Source organism: Bombina bombina, chromosome 3 (genome assembly GCF_027579735.1).
Source record: "Bombina bombina isolate aBomBom1 chromosome 3, aBomBom1.pri, whole genome shotgun sequence".
NCBI classification, from domain to species: Eukaryota; Metazoa; Chordata; class Amphibia; order Anura; family Bombinatoridae; genus Bombina; species Bombina bombina.
Genome location: NC_069501.1, coordinates 206,644,416 through 206,660,739, shown reverse-complemented (window position 1 = coordinate 206,660,739; position 16,324 = coordinate 206,644,416). Strand labels below are relative to the sequence as shown.

The 16,324-nt window shown below is 35.9% G+C and overlaps 1 protein-coding gene across 4 annotated transcripts in view; it reads left to right on the top strand.

Moving 5' to 3' along the window:
* The window catches only part of P2RX5 (purinergic receptor P2X 5), a 161,937-nt gene extending 148,205 nt beyond the window's left edge, over positions 1-13,732 (top strand). For 3 of the 4 annotated variants that reach the window (XM_053706100.1, XM_053706098.1, XM_053706101.1), the window contains 3 exons: positions 6,165-6,230; positions 11,626-11,708; positions 13,492-13,732. In XM_053706100.1, coding sequence (XP_053562075.1) covers positions 6,165-6,230; positions 11,626-11,708; positions 13,492-13,597 — 255 coding nt within the window. In that variant the 3' untranslated portion in view covers positions 13,598-13,732. The remainder of the gene's footprint in view (positions 1-6,164; positions 6,231-11,625; positions 11,709-13,491) is intronic. The other variant, XM_053706099.1, reaches the window with a different exon arrangement.
* Positions 13,733-16,324: the final 2,592 nt, after the last annotated feature.

Genomic DNA, 16,324 nt, shown 5'->3' with positions numbered 1-16,324 from the left:
TCCCACATGATATAATTTCTTCTGCTTGATCTTGTTTACATAGCTTTTCTATCATCAGTATTTACTGACATTTTCAGTTTAGGTGGGGATGCAACAGGCAAAATAAATGACAAAATAAATTAGCTACACTCAAACATGTAAAACTGATCATAGTGAACATATTAAAGGGGAGAACATTTTACAGTAAACCGTCCCTTTAATCATGTGTAATTCCCGCCAAAAATTGCATTGCAAGGTTTTTGAGGCCAAATAATTTTTTCAGGAAATAAATTTGTGCTTAAGGGGTATGCGCTAAGTAACAATTATTAAAAAGTGGACAATGGAAATTTAGATTAATAAAAATACTATTATTTTAAAAAGAGCACTTTTTAAAAAGCATCTGTATTTGAAAGTGAGTCATATTTTAAAAACAGACGTTTATTTAATTATAAAAGGGGTTACAATGCCCCTTTAAAATGGTGCAAAAAATATAATTAAACCATTGCATCCAAGCAGAATTGGGCCACTTGCAGGACCGTCTTTAACACAGGGCAAAAGGGGCAGCTGCCCAGGGCCCAGTTTCTGTTGAGGGGCCCAAGAGTCCTAAAAAAAAAAAAAAAAAAAAATTTTTATGGTTCATACCAGACTGCTGATTTGACATGGGGGACACACACATTCAGTCCTAATACTGTCACAGTCAAAAGTACTCTGCTTATATATATTTTTTTTTTTAAACTGTGCCAGACCATGCCGGTGTCAAGTGATATGCCAAGCTATTGCCATGGGCCATCAGTCTGCTGGTCCCCTTAGCCCAGCTCTTTCTGCTGTGGCCCTAAGATCAACTAACTGAAGTTTGTTAGGGGAACAGTGCTTTGTAGAAAGGTGTCAGTGGGAAGAATAAGTGAGTGCACACACACCCCTACCCATGCAGCATTGTCTAGTGCAAGGTGAAAGGGAACTTGTTCCTAGCAAAGAAGTGACATGTGCTGCTGTGGCTGATGTATAGTGTCATGCTGATACTTCACAAATTAATGTAAGGTTTATTTTTATAGTTTTTGTTTTCTCTCTGTCTCAGATTTTACAGCTTCCCATAGTAGTTCTGCTGTTCCAGTCAGTAAACTTATTCTGCACCTCCATGCTTCCTCCTCAGTCTTTACTTTGCTCCTGTTGGCTGCCCTAAATCTCTTTAACCAACTAACCTCACACCAGAATCACATTCAAAAGAATATTAAATGAATCCACAGTGGAGGAATTTATATATTTATTTACTTATTAGTACTGCTTAGTTCCAGTTTCACATATTGCAATTTAATTCATTTTTTTAAATGATTAGCTCAGCCGTGGATAATCCACTGCTGGGCTAATCATTAAAAAAAAAAACTGATTTAGTTGTTTTTTGGGATGTTGGGGTGGAGAGCGAAATTGCATGGGGGGGGGGCAAGAAAATTTTCGCCCAGGGTCCAGTCAATATTAAAGACGGCCCTGGCCACTTGTGAATGTCCTCTAATAAACCAGTGGCATCTCTAAGCGTTGTGATGGTAGTGGAGAAGAAAGGTGTATTTGTTCAAAATATACAAGCAGTCAGGGGTTTCTTGAGGGAGCAGAAGACCCCCAAGTTTACCTATAATACAAGTATTACTGTTAAGAGTGGTCATAGGATCATACATGTCAGTGTATATGGAAAAATACCTAATTTAATAAAAAATAACAGTTCAGAAATCAATCAGCTACCTTTTGTATGGATTTATGTGAATAGCTAACCAATATCAAGGAACCTCTGTGAGTTTGCTGTCATGGTTTATTACTTAGGGCCTATGTGCCAAAAGTCTCTGGGCTGGTGAGATTATTTAAGAATGCTCACCAGTCCTATTTCCCTGGTGTTTATTCTCTAAAGCCACTTTTTACCCTGAAAACAGGGTGTCTCACTAAGGGGTGTATACTGCATATGCGTATGGGAAGGAGTTGCATACATAAAAAAAAAGTGCATTTAAAAAAATCACGCAAAACAAATAATTGGCATTCGCACAAAAATACAAAAGGAATATTTCTATTGTTAGGGTGAATCAAAAATCATAAAAAATGTGTTCACCAAAAATTGTAAAAGTAAAATTTGTATATTAATCACACAAGTAAATTGTATTAAACATGCACAGTGTCAATTGTTATTTAAGTCCACTAGATATACAAAAAAAAAACCCCAGAAATTTGTACTTAAAATACACTATACTAGATACAAAAAAATACTAAATACAAAATACAAAGCTTAATTGTTGTTTTTTGGTAAAATGGGCTGAACATGGGCGTGTATGAAATTGTCTCGTAAATCCCAGAGTAATTATCTAAACATTTCCGCCCTACAGATCTCACTGGTTTTTCTCGCAAATTGAAAGGTGGCAAGCTTTTATCAAAATACTCAAGACACTAAATACTAAGAAAAAACATATGCATACGAAAGTGATTGTAAAGTTGAATGACTTAAAGCAAAGTATTTAAAAATATTAAAATACTTAACTTTTTGTTACTGTAAACTTACCGCTGAAACTCTGCCTGCATCTCCTTCAGTATTTACTATATCAATGTTGATCCAGCTTCCTCCAATCGTTGTGTGCTTCACAAGCTGGACACCAAAGGGGGCACACGAATGGAGGAAGCCGGATTTGTCATCGATCTGCTCAATACTAAAGAAGATGCGGGCGGAGGATCGGTGGTAAGTTTACAGTAACAAAAAGGTAAGTATTTTAAAAAAGTGTAATTGTTAAGTTTTTAAGAGTATTTTTAAATACTTTGCTTTAAGTCATTCAACTTTACAATCACTTTCGTATGCATATGTTTTTTCTTAGTATTTAGTGTCTTGAGTATTTTGATAAAAGCTTGCCATCTTTCAATTTGCGAGAAAAAACAGTGAGATCTGTAGGGCGGAAATCTTTAGATAATTACTGTGGGATTTGAGAGACAATTTCATACATGCCCATGTTCAGCCCATTTTACCAAAAAACAACAATTAAGCTTTGTATTTTGTATTTTTTTGTATTTAGTATAGTGTATTTTTAGTACAAATTTCTGGGGGGGGGGGGGGTTGTATATCTAGTGGAATTAAATAACAATTATAAAGTATTTTAAAAAAGAAGCGTAATTGTAAAGTTTAATGACAAAGTGCTCATGTTTTTAAGAGTATTTTTAAATATTGGGCTTTAAGCCATTCAACTTTACAATCACAGTGCTTTGAAAACAGCGTAATTTCATTAGTATTAGGTATAAAATTCCAATTTAAACATACTCCGGTTTCAGCTTCCTTTGTGAGCTTTTCACATAGCAGAAATCTCTTGTTACTTTTATGGCAGGGACAGCCCATTTTCTTTGATAATTATACCAAGACTATCCCTGCAAGGCTAAACCTTTTCTAACGTTTTTAGTGGCAAACTTTTGAACATCAGGCCCTTGATGTTGCATAAAAGTGCCACATTTTGTGAAATAGTCAGACTAATCAGGAAAGAATTTGGGGTGGCAGTACAGTCATTTAATAAAAAACAGAAAGGTTTCCTGACATTCCAATGAATCAGAAAGAGAAGGATAACATCACACCTGTTTGTGGAGCACGGAGTAAGATTTGCCAAATCTTGTCAATCCAAATAGTCATACATCCAAAGCACTCCAGCTACCATCACAATTCTTTATTTTCATTAGTTGGGTCCAAAAATTACAGGAACAACGTTTCAAACCTACAATAGGCTCTTAGTCATGTACACTGATTGCATGTAGGTTTATACCTTTTATACCCTCACCTGTGTAATACAGAGTCCTAGGTAACATTATAGTGACATCTACTGGTTGGTATTACACCTTCCTTCAACTTCAATGTTAACCCTTAACGTACCATACTAAAAAAGTTAAAAACATAAGTAAAGTAAAACCATTATATACAATTAAAAAAATACCAGAATATAACATAACAAAGTATATATTTTTTTTATAAGTATAGGCTCCAATCAAAGTCTCATGTTCGATAACTTGAACCTGAAATTGGCTGATGTTATGTCCCCTGGAGAGGAAGTGAGAGGAAACAGGCGCTTCTTTATCTTTCCATCTAATATTTGACTTATGCTCTGTAAGTCTCTCTCTAACCTCTCTGAAGGTCTCGCCAATGTAAATTAGACCATATGGACACTTGATTCGATAGATAACATATATTGATCTACAGGTGAGATATTCTCTCATCTTAAATTTGTTACCATTGGTTGCATGGAAGAAAAATTCCCCTTTGATCATTGATCCACAGTGGCTACAATTGAGGCATGGGTAGCAGCCAGTCTTGGTACTCCCTATTGTTTTTTTGTATGACTTTTTGTTAATTCCAATATCTGAATAAACCAGTTGATCCTTAAGACTTTTATTCCTTTTAAAGGCTGAAATAGCCATATTGTGAAAGGCCTCTACTTGTGGGTTGCACTCTCTAATTATGTGCCAATGTTTTCTCACAATCTGATTAATCTTAGGACTGTCTGTTGTATTGAGTAATAAACATTATCCTCTCCTGATCATTTGCTTTATTTTTCTTTACATGTGTTGTAGTCTCAGTATGGATTACCTTCCATAGTTGTTCCTCTAATGTTGGTGGATAACCTCTTTCTTTAAATTTATCAGACATTTCTTTTAGCCTAAGTTTGCATTTTGTCTCATCAGTCACTATGCGCTTGACCTTTAGAAACTGGCTTTTAGGTATGGCTTTTAAGGTGTTAATAGGGTAAAAAAAACTCCCAAATTCCAATAAGTTATTTTTGTCTGTGGGTTTGACATATAAATCAGAATGTAAAAAACCATTCACCATGTATATATCAGTGTCTAAAAAGTCAATTCCTATTTCACTCATTTCCAGAGTGAATTTAAGGCCTTGTACTGCACTATTAAGATCTTCAACAAATTCTACAAGGGTTCCAACGTCGCCCAACCACACACCAAATATATCATCTATACCTCCACCAGGAGGCACAATAGAGCAAGAACAACTTATTGGAGTAGACAAATGCTCCTCAAAGTTGCTCATTAAAATATTTGCGTATGTGGGCGGCGACGTTGGAACCCATGGCAGTTCCCTGTTTCTGCAAATAAAAAGTATCCATATCTGCCTGCTTCTCCTTCAGTATTTAGCATATCAATATCGATCCAGCTTCCTCCAATCGTTGTGTGCTTCACAAGCTGGGCACTAAAAGGGGCACACGATTGGAGGAAGACGGATTTGTCATCGATCTGCTCAATACTGAAGAAGATGCGGGCAGAAGATCGGCGGTAAGTTTACAGTAACAAAAAGGTATTTTAAAAAAAGAAGCGTAATTGTAAAGTTTAATGACAAAGTGCTGATGTTTTTAATTGTATTTTTAAATACTGGGCTTTAAGTCATTCAACTTTACAATAACTTTAAGATAAAGTGCTCTGAAAACAGCGTAATTTGATTAGTATTAGGTATAAAATTCAAATTTAAACATACTTTGGTTTCAGCTTCCATTGTGAACTTTCACATAGCAGAATTCTCTCATTACTTTTATGGCAGGGACAGCCCATTTTCTTTGATCATTGCACCAAGGCTAAACTTTTTTTCATGTTTTTGGTGGCAAACTTTTGAACATCAGGCCCTTAAAGTTATGAGCAAAAAAGCGCCACATTTTGTGAAATACTCAGACTAATCAGAAAGGAATTTGGAGTGGCAGTACATTCATTTAATAAAAAAAGAAAGAGGTTTCCTGACATTCCAACACAGGCCGAGTTGTTAAAAGGAAAGTCTAGTCAATATTACTAATAAACATTCATGATTCAGAAAGGGCATGCAATTTTAGACAACTTTACAATTTACTTTTATCAAATTTGCTTTGTGCTCTTAATATTCTTTGTTGAAAGCTAAACCTAGGTAGGCTCATATGCTAATATCTAAGCCCTTGAAGGCATTTTGACAGTTTTTCACAGCTAGACAGCACTAGTTCATGTGTGGCATATAGATAAAAATTGTGCTCACGCCTGTTGAGTTATGTATGAGAGAGCAGCGATTGGCTTAAATAAAGAGTTTGCTCGTGCAGAAATGTAACTTTTGTATGTAAAGTGTATCCTGATATTATAGTTCAAGAAAGGATATATAAATAGTTATGACAAGATGTCTAGAACAGTAATGGTTCAATAACTTTTTTGTTTATTTACAGGCTGGGAAATTTAGTATCATTCCAACAATTATCAACATTGGTTCTGGCATTGCACTAATGGGCGTAGTAAGTAGATTTCAACTGTTTTGTAAACAAAGATAAATATGAAAATAAGCCTATAAAAAAAAAAAATGACACTTCAAACACACAATCCTTCGCGGCTGCAGATCCAGGATGAGGCTGTGACGCAACAGTAGAGCGGAGGTTGGACTAGTCCACTGTGATCCAGCTGGGGGGGGGGGAATGCAGGCAGAAAACGGCCTGAAAGACAAAATTGCAAAAACAAAAAGAACTCAAAAGAGTAACAGTGCACAGCAAGAGGCATCAGAAGGGCTGAAAATAAAACAAACTCTTTATTGGAATAAATTTAAAACAAAGGTACGTGGCAGGCAAACATCCTGACTAGTTTTGTGCTCTCATGAACACTTTATCATTGGATACGTTTGCAAGGTGCAGTCTACAGCTGTGCGGCTGTTACTCGTTTGAATTCTTTTTGTTTTTTTAAAAAAAATGACACTTCACACTATTTAAAGTGTAGGTCAACTTTGATGAATGAAAGCCTGGTTTCTAAAAACACTATTAAAAAATGGGGGCACTTTCATTCATGAAAGTTTTCAAAGCAGCTGTTTTGTTTATAAAAACGTACCTTTTTCTCTTCACAGCCGGAGCAGCTTCCCCCGCAAGGAGATCCTCTCTTCACACGTCAGCAATGACTAATCCGGCTTTCTCCAATCACGGGTTTCCCCCCAGGGGAATCATTGCCTAAGGCCATGCCGTGATTGGAAGAAGCCAGATTAGTAATTGCTGACGTGTGAAGAGAGGATTCTCCATGCGGGGGAAGCTGCTCCGGCTGTGAAGAGAAAAAAGGTAAGTTTATAAACAAAACAGCTGCCTTCTAAACTTTGATAAAGGAAAGTGCCCCTGTTTTTAATAGTATTTTTTAAAAACGGGCTTTCATTCATCAAAGTTTACCTTCACTTTAAGTAGCACTAAACAAAATAAATGACTGTATATTCACAAACGTCACCCCCCACTGAGGGACATATGCTTAAAGCAGTCATAATACTGCCATATGTAGAATCACAAAACAAAATCTATAAAATATTAAATGGTAACAGTCATTGTTTTAGTTTATACAATTGCTCTTTTCCCTGCTCCTCCAAATAAGGGAAATGGTAGGTGGAGTTCGGCTATTGTAAAATGAGTGCAGTAAAAATTATGTTTATTTTAAAAACATGAAAGGGATACAAAACCCAAAAAAATTATTTTGTTATTTAACCCCTTAACCCCTTTATGTTATAATTTTTAAGCTAAACAACTAACATATTAAAGTTAATAAACATTAATTAAAACCTACTGACCTATATTTTTTCCAAAACGAAGATTCATAACGTTCTAAAAGTTATATCTTTTATTCGCCGATGATGTCACGTTATCCTGCCCACTATTTTCAGCATTGCATGTTCAAAATACTTAAACCAATAACTTTGTGTTTAAAGCGCCATTTTGAAACCTAGGTATTGTAAACGGATTGGTACAGAGCAAAGGATACCCACGGAGTGGGTTTGGAAAACAATTAAATTTGCAGACAAGATTTCTGATACAGCTAGAGATATGTTAATGAAATGCTATTGATAAAAAGCGTATTTGGGGTAGTTAGTAACAGGCATAGAAAATATTTACTTACAGTGGCCCTTTAAGGACAAGGCCATTTTTCAATTTCTTTCCCTTAAGGACCAGGTCTATTTTTACATTTCTGCAGTGTTTGTGTTTAGCTATAATTTTCCTCTTACTCATTTACTGTACCCACACATATTATATACCGTTTTTCTCGCCATTAAATGGACTTTCTAAAGATACCATTATTTTCATCATATCTTATCATTTCTATAAAAAAAATTATAAAATGAGGAAAAAAAATGAAAAAACACACTTTTTCTAACTTTGACCCCCAAAATCTTTTACACATCTACAATCACCAAAAAACACCCATGCTAAATAGTTTCTAAATTTTGTCCTGAGTTTAGAAATACCCAATGTTTACATGTTCTTTGATTTTTTTGCAAGTTATAGGGCAATAAGTACAAGTAGCACTTTTCTATTTCCAAACCACTTTCTTTCAAAATTAGTGCTAGTTACATTGGGACACTGATATCTTTCAGGAATCCCTGAATATCCCTTGACATGTATATATATTTTTTAGAAGACATCCCAAAGTATTGATCTAGGCCCATTCTGGTATATTTCATGCCACCATTTCACTGCCAAATGAGACCAAATAAAAAAAATTGTTCACTTTTTCACAATTTTTTTCACAAACTTTAGGTTTCTCGCTGAAATTATTTGCAAACAACTTGTGCAATTATGACATAAATGGTTGTAAACGCTTCTCTGGGATCCCCTTTGTTCAGAAATAGCAGACATATATGGCTTTGGCGTTAATTTTTGGTAATTAGAAGGCCGCTAAATGCCACTGCGCACCACATGTGAATTATACCCAGCAGTGAAGGGGTTAATTAGGGAGCATGTAGGGAGCTTCTAGGGTTAATTTTAGCCTTAGTGTAGTGTAGTAGACAACCCCAAGTATTGATCTAGGCCCATCTTGGTATAGTTCATACCACCATTTCACCGCCAAATGCAATCAAATGAAATTTTTTTTAAATTTTTCACAATTTTAGGTTTCTCACTGAAATTATTTACAAACAGCTTGTGCAATTATGGCACAAATGGTTGTAAAAGCTTCTCTGGGATCCCCTTTGTTCAGAAATAGACATATATGGCTTTGGCGTTGTTTCTTGGTAATTAGAAGGCAGCTAAATGCAGCTGCGCACCACACGTGTATTATGCCCAGCAGTGAAGGGGTTAATTAGGGAGCTTGTAGGGTTAATTTTAACTTTAGTGTAGTAGACAACCCAAAGTATTGATCTAGGCCCATTTTGGTATATTTCATGCCACCATTTCCCCGCCAAATACGATCAAATAAAAAAAAAAACGTTCACTTTTTCACAAACTTTAGGTTTCTCACTGAAATTATTTACAAACAGCTTGTGCAATTATGGCACAAATGGTTGTAAATGCTTCTCTGGAATCCCCTTTGTTCAGAAATAGCAGACATATATGGCTTTGGCGTTGCTTTTTGGTAATTAGAAGGCCGCTAAATACCGTTGCGCATCACACGTGAATTATGTCTAGCAGTGAAGGGGTTAATTAGGTAGCTTGTAGGGAGCTTTCAGGGTTAATTTTAGCTTTAATGTAGAGATCAGCCTCCCACCTGACACATCACGCCCCCTGATCCCTCCCAAACAGCTCTCTTCCCTCAAACACCCCACAATTGTCCCGCCATCTTAAGTACTGGCAGAAAGTCTGCCAGTACTAAAATAAAAGGTATTTATAAAAAAAATAAAAAAAAATAAGCATATTTACATATGCTGTTGTGTAGGATCCCCCCTTAGCCCCCAACCTCCCTAATTCCCCCCCTCCACCTTATTGGCAGCCATATTTGGCACTGGCAGCTGTCTGCCAGTACCCAGTTTACTAAAAAAAAAAAAAACTGCTTTTTTTATATATATTTTTTTTTTTCTGTAGTGTAGCTTCCTTCCAGCCAAAGAGCAACCCCCCACTCCCTCCCAGATCCCTTAGATGTATTTTTAAAATTATTTATAATTATTTTATCCCACTTATTTTTTTAACATTTCTGTAGTGTAGCCGTTCCCACCTGCTTCCACCCCGTGCACGTGCACGTGCCCGCCCTCCCGTGCGCGCCCCTGACAGTCACGCCCGCGACCCTGCCCCCCTCCACGTCATAGCACACATTGATGGCCGCCCACCCACCCACGATACCGGCCATCGATGTCCGGTGCAAAGAGGGCCACAAAGGGGCTCTCTCTGCATCGGATGGCCAAGGGGTGTTATTGCAGGATGCCTCAATATCGAGGCATCACTGCAATAACCGGAAAGCGGCTGGAAGCGAGCAGGATCCCTTCCAGCCGCTTTAAACCCCTAATGTCGTGCAGGGTACGTAGCTGGTCTTTAAAGACCAGGTTGTGTGCGACGTACCCTGTACGGCATGCGTCATTAAGGGGTTAAACTGAGCATACAATAAAAAAAAAAGGTTCTAATTTACTTCTGTTGTCAAATTTGCTTAGTTCCCATGATATTCTTTGTTGAAAAGATACCTAAGTAGATGTCTGGAGCACTACATGGCAGGAAATATTGCTGCCATATAGTGCTCTAGAAATGGCCTGGCTCCTAAACTTATGTCCATGCATTTAAATAATAGACACCAGGAGAACAAAGATAAAGTGACAATAGAAGTAAATTAGAAAGTTGTTTAAAATCTCATGCTCTATTTAAAAATCATGAAATTTATTTTTGTGTTTCATATCCATTTAAGTCTTGGCTGATGTTATACTATAGCAGAATGTTTTGCCATTACAAGGTGTTTACTATCCCTTTAAGGGGACATTTAACTCAAGTTAATTCTCCATTAAAAGTTCAAATATGGAAAATAAATCACTCGATTATACATTTATTTACTATTGCTGTACATCTGAAACGTGATTATTTAAACTCTACAGCAAAGATGGGTACCTCTAACATACATAATATGGTGAAACTTATTTGACCCTGCAACATTTGCTTGATTAAAGCAGAGCTTGAGCATATTTCCATCTGTCCCTAATTTAATACCAGGACAAATGTATATATAGGATTTTCAAGATCCATGCAAAGATATTTACACAGGCAAAACCTTAAAAGTGATATATAAGCTTCAGCAAATTTAAAAACAGACAATGTAAAGTGCTCAACTGTCAAAAAATAAATAAATGATATGACACTAAATTTATGAGAACTACTGTTTTTGGGCCTTGTTTGCAGAGACAAGAGTGTTTCATAGGTATTTTTTTTTTTTTTTTTTAAACTTAGTCAAGTTGTTTAAAAAACACTTTTGTTGTAGAAATTCCACACACAAGTCTGTAAAAATGTTGTCACTAATATTCCTTCTTGTTCTGACCACTGATAAATTGGCTACTCGGATCTATATTCTATTAAAGGGACACTCAGGTTAAATTAAATTTTCATGATTCAGATACAGCATGTAATTTTAAACAACTTTCCAATTTACTTCCATTAAAAAAAAAAAAAGTGCAGTCTTTTATATTTACAATTTTTGAGTCACCAGATCCTACTGAGCATGTGCAAGAATTCACAGACTATACGTATATGCATTTGTGATTGGCTGATTGCTATCACATGGTACAAGGGGAGTGGAAATATACATAACTTTGAAATTTGTTATAAAAAAATCTACTACTCATTTGAAGTTCAGACTAAGTGCTATTGCATTGTCTTGTTATCTCGCATTTGTTGATTATGCAAATCTAATGGGTTGACTAGTCCTTTAAAGGGAAACACACGATTTCTAATATGTATAAACAATTACATCTTGTTTTTTGTTTAGGGAGCTTTCTTTTGTGATCTTGTTCTACTATACTTTATGAAGAAAAGCAACTTCTACAGAAACAAGAAGTTTGAAGAAGTAAAGTAAGCAGATTTTTTTTTTAATACTTCCAGATTTGCATGGGATTAAATATTAATACAACATGCAAAATGTATAACAATGCAATCTTAAGAGCTAGTAAATACATGCTAGATATAATTTATTCAAAGCAAATAGTATCCTTCAAATGATATGTGGATTTATTTTTTACAATTATTAATTGTTTACATATTGAAGGTTTAGTTTCTATAAAATAATGGGTTCTGCATTGTTTGAACTAGGTTTCTATCGATTTCTATTTCTGCAGACAAGTCTGTGTAGAAAATAGGATTATCGAAAAAGGTTTCCACACTGCCTTGTTTGCACAGTCTTTTATTGCAGGTTTTCTATATGTCCCTAATTCTCCTCTACAGGAAAGACAGATAAGGAGAAACTTAAGTTAAAATATGGTGGTGCCCATGACTTTATAGAAAGCTAGTGGAATTTAGAAAACCAACAATTTACAGGAAAATGGGACAAAATAAATATTTAAAGTACAATGCAAAGTTTTTGTTACCTGCACAATTAAAAATGTTATATTACAATCTCATACTGTTTAATATCCCTTTAAAAAGGGACAGTCTACTCCAGAATTGTTATTGTTTAAAAAAGATAGATAACCCCTTTATTACCCATTCCCCGGTTTTGTATAACCAACACTGTTATATTAATATACTTTTTACCTCTGTGAACTAGTGCTGTCTAGCTGTAAAAAACTGATAAGAGGCGGCCTTCAAGCGCTTAAAAAAATCACATAGGACTCTCCCTAGGTTTAGCTTTAAAGGGACAGTCAAGTCCAAAATAAAACTTTCATGATTCAGATAGGGCATGTAATTTTAAACTTTCCAATTTACTATTATCACTAATTTTGCTTTGTTCTTCTGGTATTCTTAGTTGAAAGCTAAACCTAGGAGATTCATATGCTAATTTCTTAGACCTTGAAGGCCGCCTTTAAGCTGAATGCATTTTGACAGTTTTTTACCACTAGAGGACGTTAGTTCATGTGTTTCATATACATAACATTGAGCTCACGCATGTGAAGTTACCAAGGAGTGAGCACCGATTGGCTAAAATGCAAGTCTATAAAAAGAAGTGAAATAAAGGGACAGTTTGCAGAGGCATAGAAACAAGGTAATTACAGAGGTAAAAAGTGTATTATAACAGTGTTGGTTATGCAAAATTGGGCAATGGGCAATAAAGGGATTATCTATCTTTTTAAATAACAAAAATTCTGGTGTTGACTGTCCCTTTAAACAAAGAAAATTTGATGATAAAAGTACATTGGAAAGTTGTTTAAAATTGCATGCCCTATCTCAATCATGAAAGCTTAAAGGGACACTGTACCCAAAAAAATTCTTTCGTGATTCAGATTGAGCATGAAATTTTAAGCAACTTTCTAATTTACTCCTATTATCAAATTTTCTTCATTCTCTTGGTATCTTTATTTGAAATGCAAGAATGTAAGTTTAGATGCCGGCCCATTTTTGGTGAACAACTTGGGTTGTCCTTGCTGATTGGTGGATAAATTCATCCACCAATAAAAAAGTGCTGTCCAGAGTACTGAAACCAAAAAAAGCTTAGATGCCTTCTTTTCAAATAATGATAGCAAGAGAACGAAGAAAAATTGATAATAGGAGTAAATTAGAAAGTTGCTTAAAATTGCATGCTCTTTCTGAATTACAAAAGAAAAAATTTGGGTTCAGTGTCCCTTTAATTTTGACTAGACTCTCCCTTTAAGTGTGCAGCACACTTGCATCCTAACAAATGTAAATCAATTTATTTCTGCAGAACTTCTTCCAACAAAACTACAAAAGTAAAAGTCAATGGGCAGAAGAAGTCACAAAGCCTCGACACACTGGACCAGTTAAAACATCTACAGAGTATTGAGACTTAGCCAATAGCAAACGAGCTTTGCTTTTCAGAAAGTCAGGAATAAGTACCTAACAAGGAAAAATCTACATTATTCCAGAACCTGGATCTAGGATTAATTGCCAATATTAAAAAAAAGAAAACCTGCTTCTTAACTTTATTACAATGTTGTTTATTCAAGTGAAGTTTCATCTCTGTGAATAACACAGTACCGCAATACAAAAGGATTGCTAGGCACTGTCACATGTTTACATTACATCTTTCACTCTGGCTGCATCTTTATTCTAAGGCTTTTTTAAAACACTACTTTTATTATAAGTAAATGGATTTCAGAATACGTAGTCTAAATACTCTGGGCAGATAATGAGCTACTTACTATACTCAGAATGTAATTTAAATGCAATTTATGTATCTTTAAAAGCAGTATAAATATGGCTGGTTCAAACAGAGTATAACTGCTCATTCAAAATAGCTGCTGTGCAGCAAGTGAAATTCTCAGTTCATTTTTTTATTTCAATTCATACATTTTAAACCAGCAATCACACCAGGCTTCATAAAACTCAGATATTTGGAGGAAAAAAAAAAAAAAAAAAAAGAAGGCCTTTTAGAACTCTAGAAACGCTACCTAAAATGAGTATAAGTGAATAATCCATAAACAAGGTAAGATTATAAAAAAAATCACTGCATGGTCAAACAGCAGAAACAGAAGTGGTTACATGAACCATATCAGTCACCAGAATCTAACATGGATAAAAAAAACAAGGCAAAGGAATATCTGTTTTATATGTCAGTAATCAAAATATTAGATTATATAAAGATTTGCTATATAAACCACCAATTTGTTGACATTATTTTCTCTTAAAACAGTGTGTAATTTATTTCAGTAGTAATGAAGACCATGTGGTACAACAGTTCTCTAAATAGCACTACAAATAAGTACAGCTATCTCCTGGGGAGTGTTGAATGTATTAATGAGGCACCTAGAGACTTTGTTACCCAACACAAACTTGCAGTATTAGTTTGCTTGGTAAGACTTTATACATTGAAATAAAAGACCTACCCCTCATAACCTGAGCCCAGCAAAAGTAACTAATGAATAGAGATCTAGTAGGCCAATTACTACGCATTCCAATGAAAACATACAGTCCTGGCTAAAAGTTTTAAAAATTATAAAAAAAAATAAAAAAAATAATTGTGTAAAGTCTGCTGCTTCAGTGTTTTTAGATCTTTTTGTCAGATGTTACTATGGCATATTGAAGTATAATTACAAGCATTTCATGTGTCAAAGGGTTTTATTGACAATTACATTAAAGGGACATTCACTCATCTTTTCTTTTGCATAAATGTTTTGTAGATGATCTATTTATATAGCCCCTAAAGTTGTTTTTCTTAAAAAAAAAAAAAAATAAGTATAGTTTTGCTTATTTTTAAATAACATTGCTCGGATTTTCAGACTCCTAACCAAGCCCCAAAGGTTTATGTGAATACCGTCAGCTACCTTCTCCAGCTTGCTCCCGTTTGTGTTAAGGGTCTTTTCATATGCAAAAGAAGGGTGGGGGGAGGGTCTTATTTCCCACTTGCAGTGGGCTTTCCAGCTACCTTTTCAATAGAGCTAAGCTCAGAGAGCTTCTAGGTAAGTTTTTAAACAGTTTTATACTGGATTTTTATATCGGTATCTGTGCATCTTATTCTTTATAGTAGTGTCTATTACATGCAGTTAAATGAAAAGGAGTGTATACTGTCCCCTTAAGTTTATGCAAATAGTCAATATTTGCAGTGTTAACCCTTATTTGTCAAGGGCTATTCAATTTGCAGTGGCATGCTGTCAATCAACTTCAGGGCCATATCCAGACAGCCTATTCTTGCTTAATCAATGCTTGGAGTTTGTCAGGATATGTGTGTGTGTGGAGGGGGGGGGGGGGTTGTTCACCCGCCTCTTGAGGATTGACCACAAGTTCTCAATGGGATTAAGGTCTGGGGAGTTTCCTGGCCATGGACCCAAAATGTTGATGTTTTGTTCCCCAAGCCACTTAGTTATCACTTTGGCCTTATGGCAAGGTGCTCCATCATGCTGGAAAAGGCATTGTTAGTCACCAAACTTTTCTTTGACGGTTGGGAGAAGTTGGTCTTGGAGGATGTTTTTGTACCATTATTTATTCATGGCTGTGTTCTTAGGCAAAATTGTGAGTGAGCCTACTCCCTTAGCTGAGAAGCAAACCCACACATGAATGGTCTCAGGATGCTTTACCGTTTGCATAACACAGAACAGATGGTAGCGCTCACCTTTTCTTCTCCGGACAAGGATTTTTTCCCGGATGGCCCAAACAATCAGAAAGGGGATTCATCAGAGAAAATGACTTTACCCCAGTCCTCAGCAGTCCAATCCCTTTGCAGAACATCAGTCTGTCCCTGACGTTTTTCCTGGAAAGTGGCGGCTTCTTCGCTGCCCTTCTTGACACCAGGCCATCCTCCAAAAGTCTTCGCCTGACTGTGCGTGCAGATGCCTGCTGCTGTTTCTGAGCAAGCTCTGCACTGGTGGTGCCCCGATCCCGCAGCTAAATCAACTTTAGGAGACGGTCCCGGTGCTTAGTGGACTGGGCGCCCTGAAGCCTTCTTCACAACAATTAAACCGCTCTCCTTGAAGTTCTAGATGATCTGATAAATGGTTGATTTTGAAGCAATCTTAGTAGCAGCAATATCCTCGCCTGTGAATCCCTTTTTGTGCAAAGCAATGATGACTGCGCATGTTTCC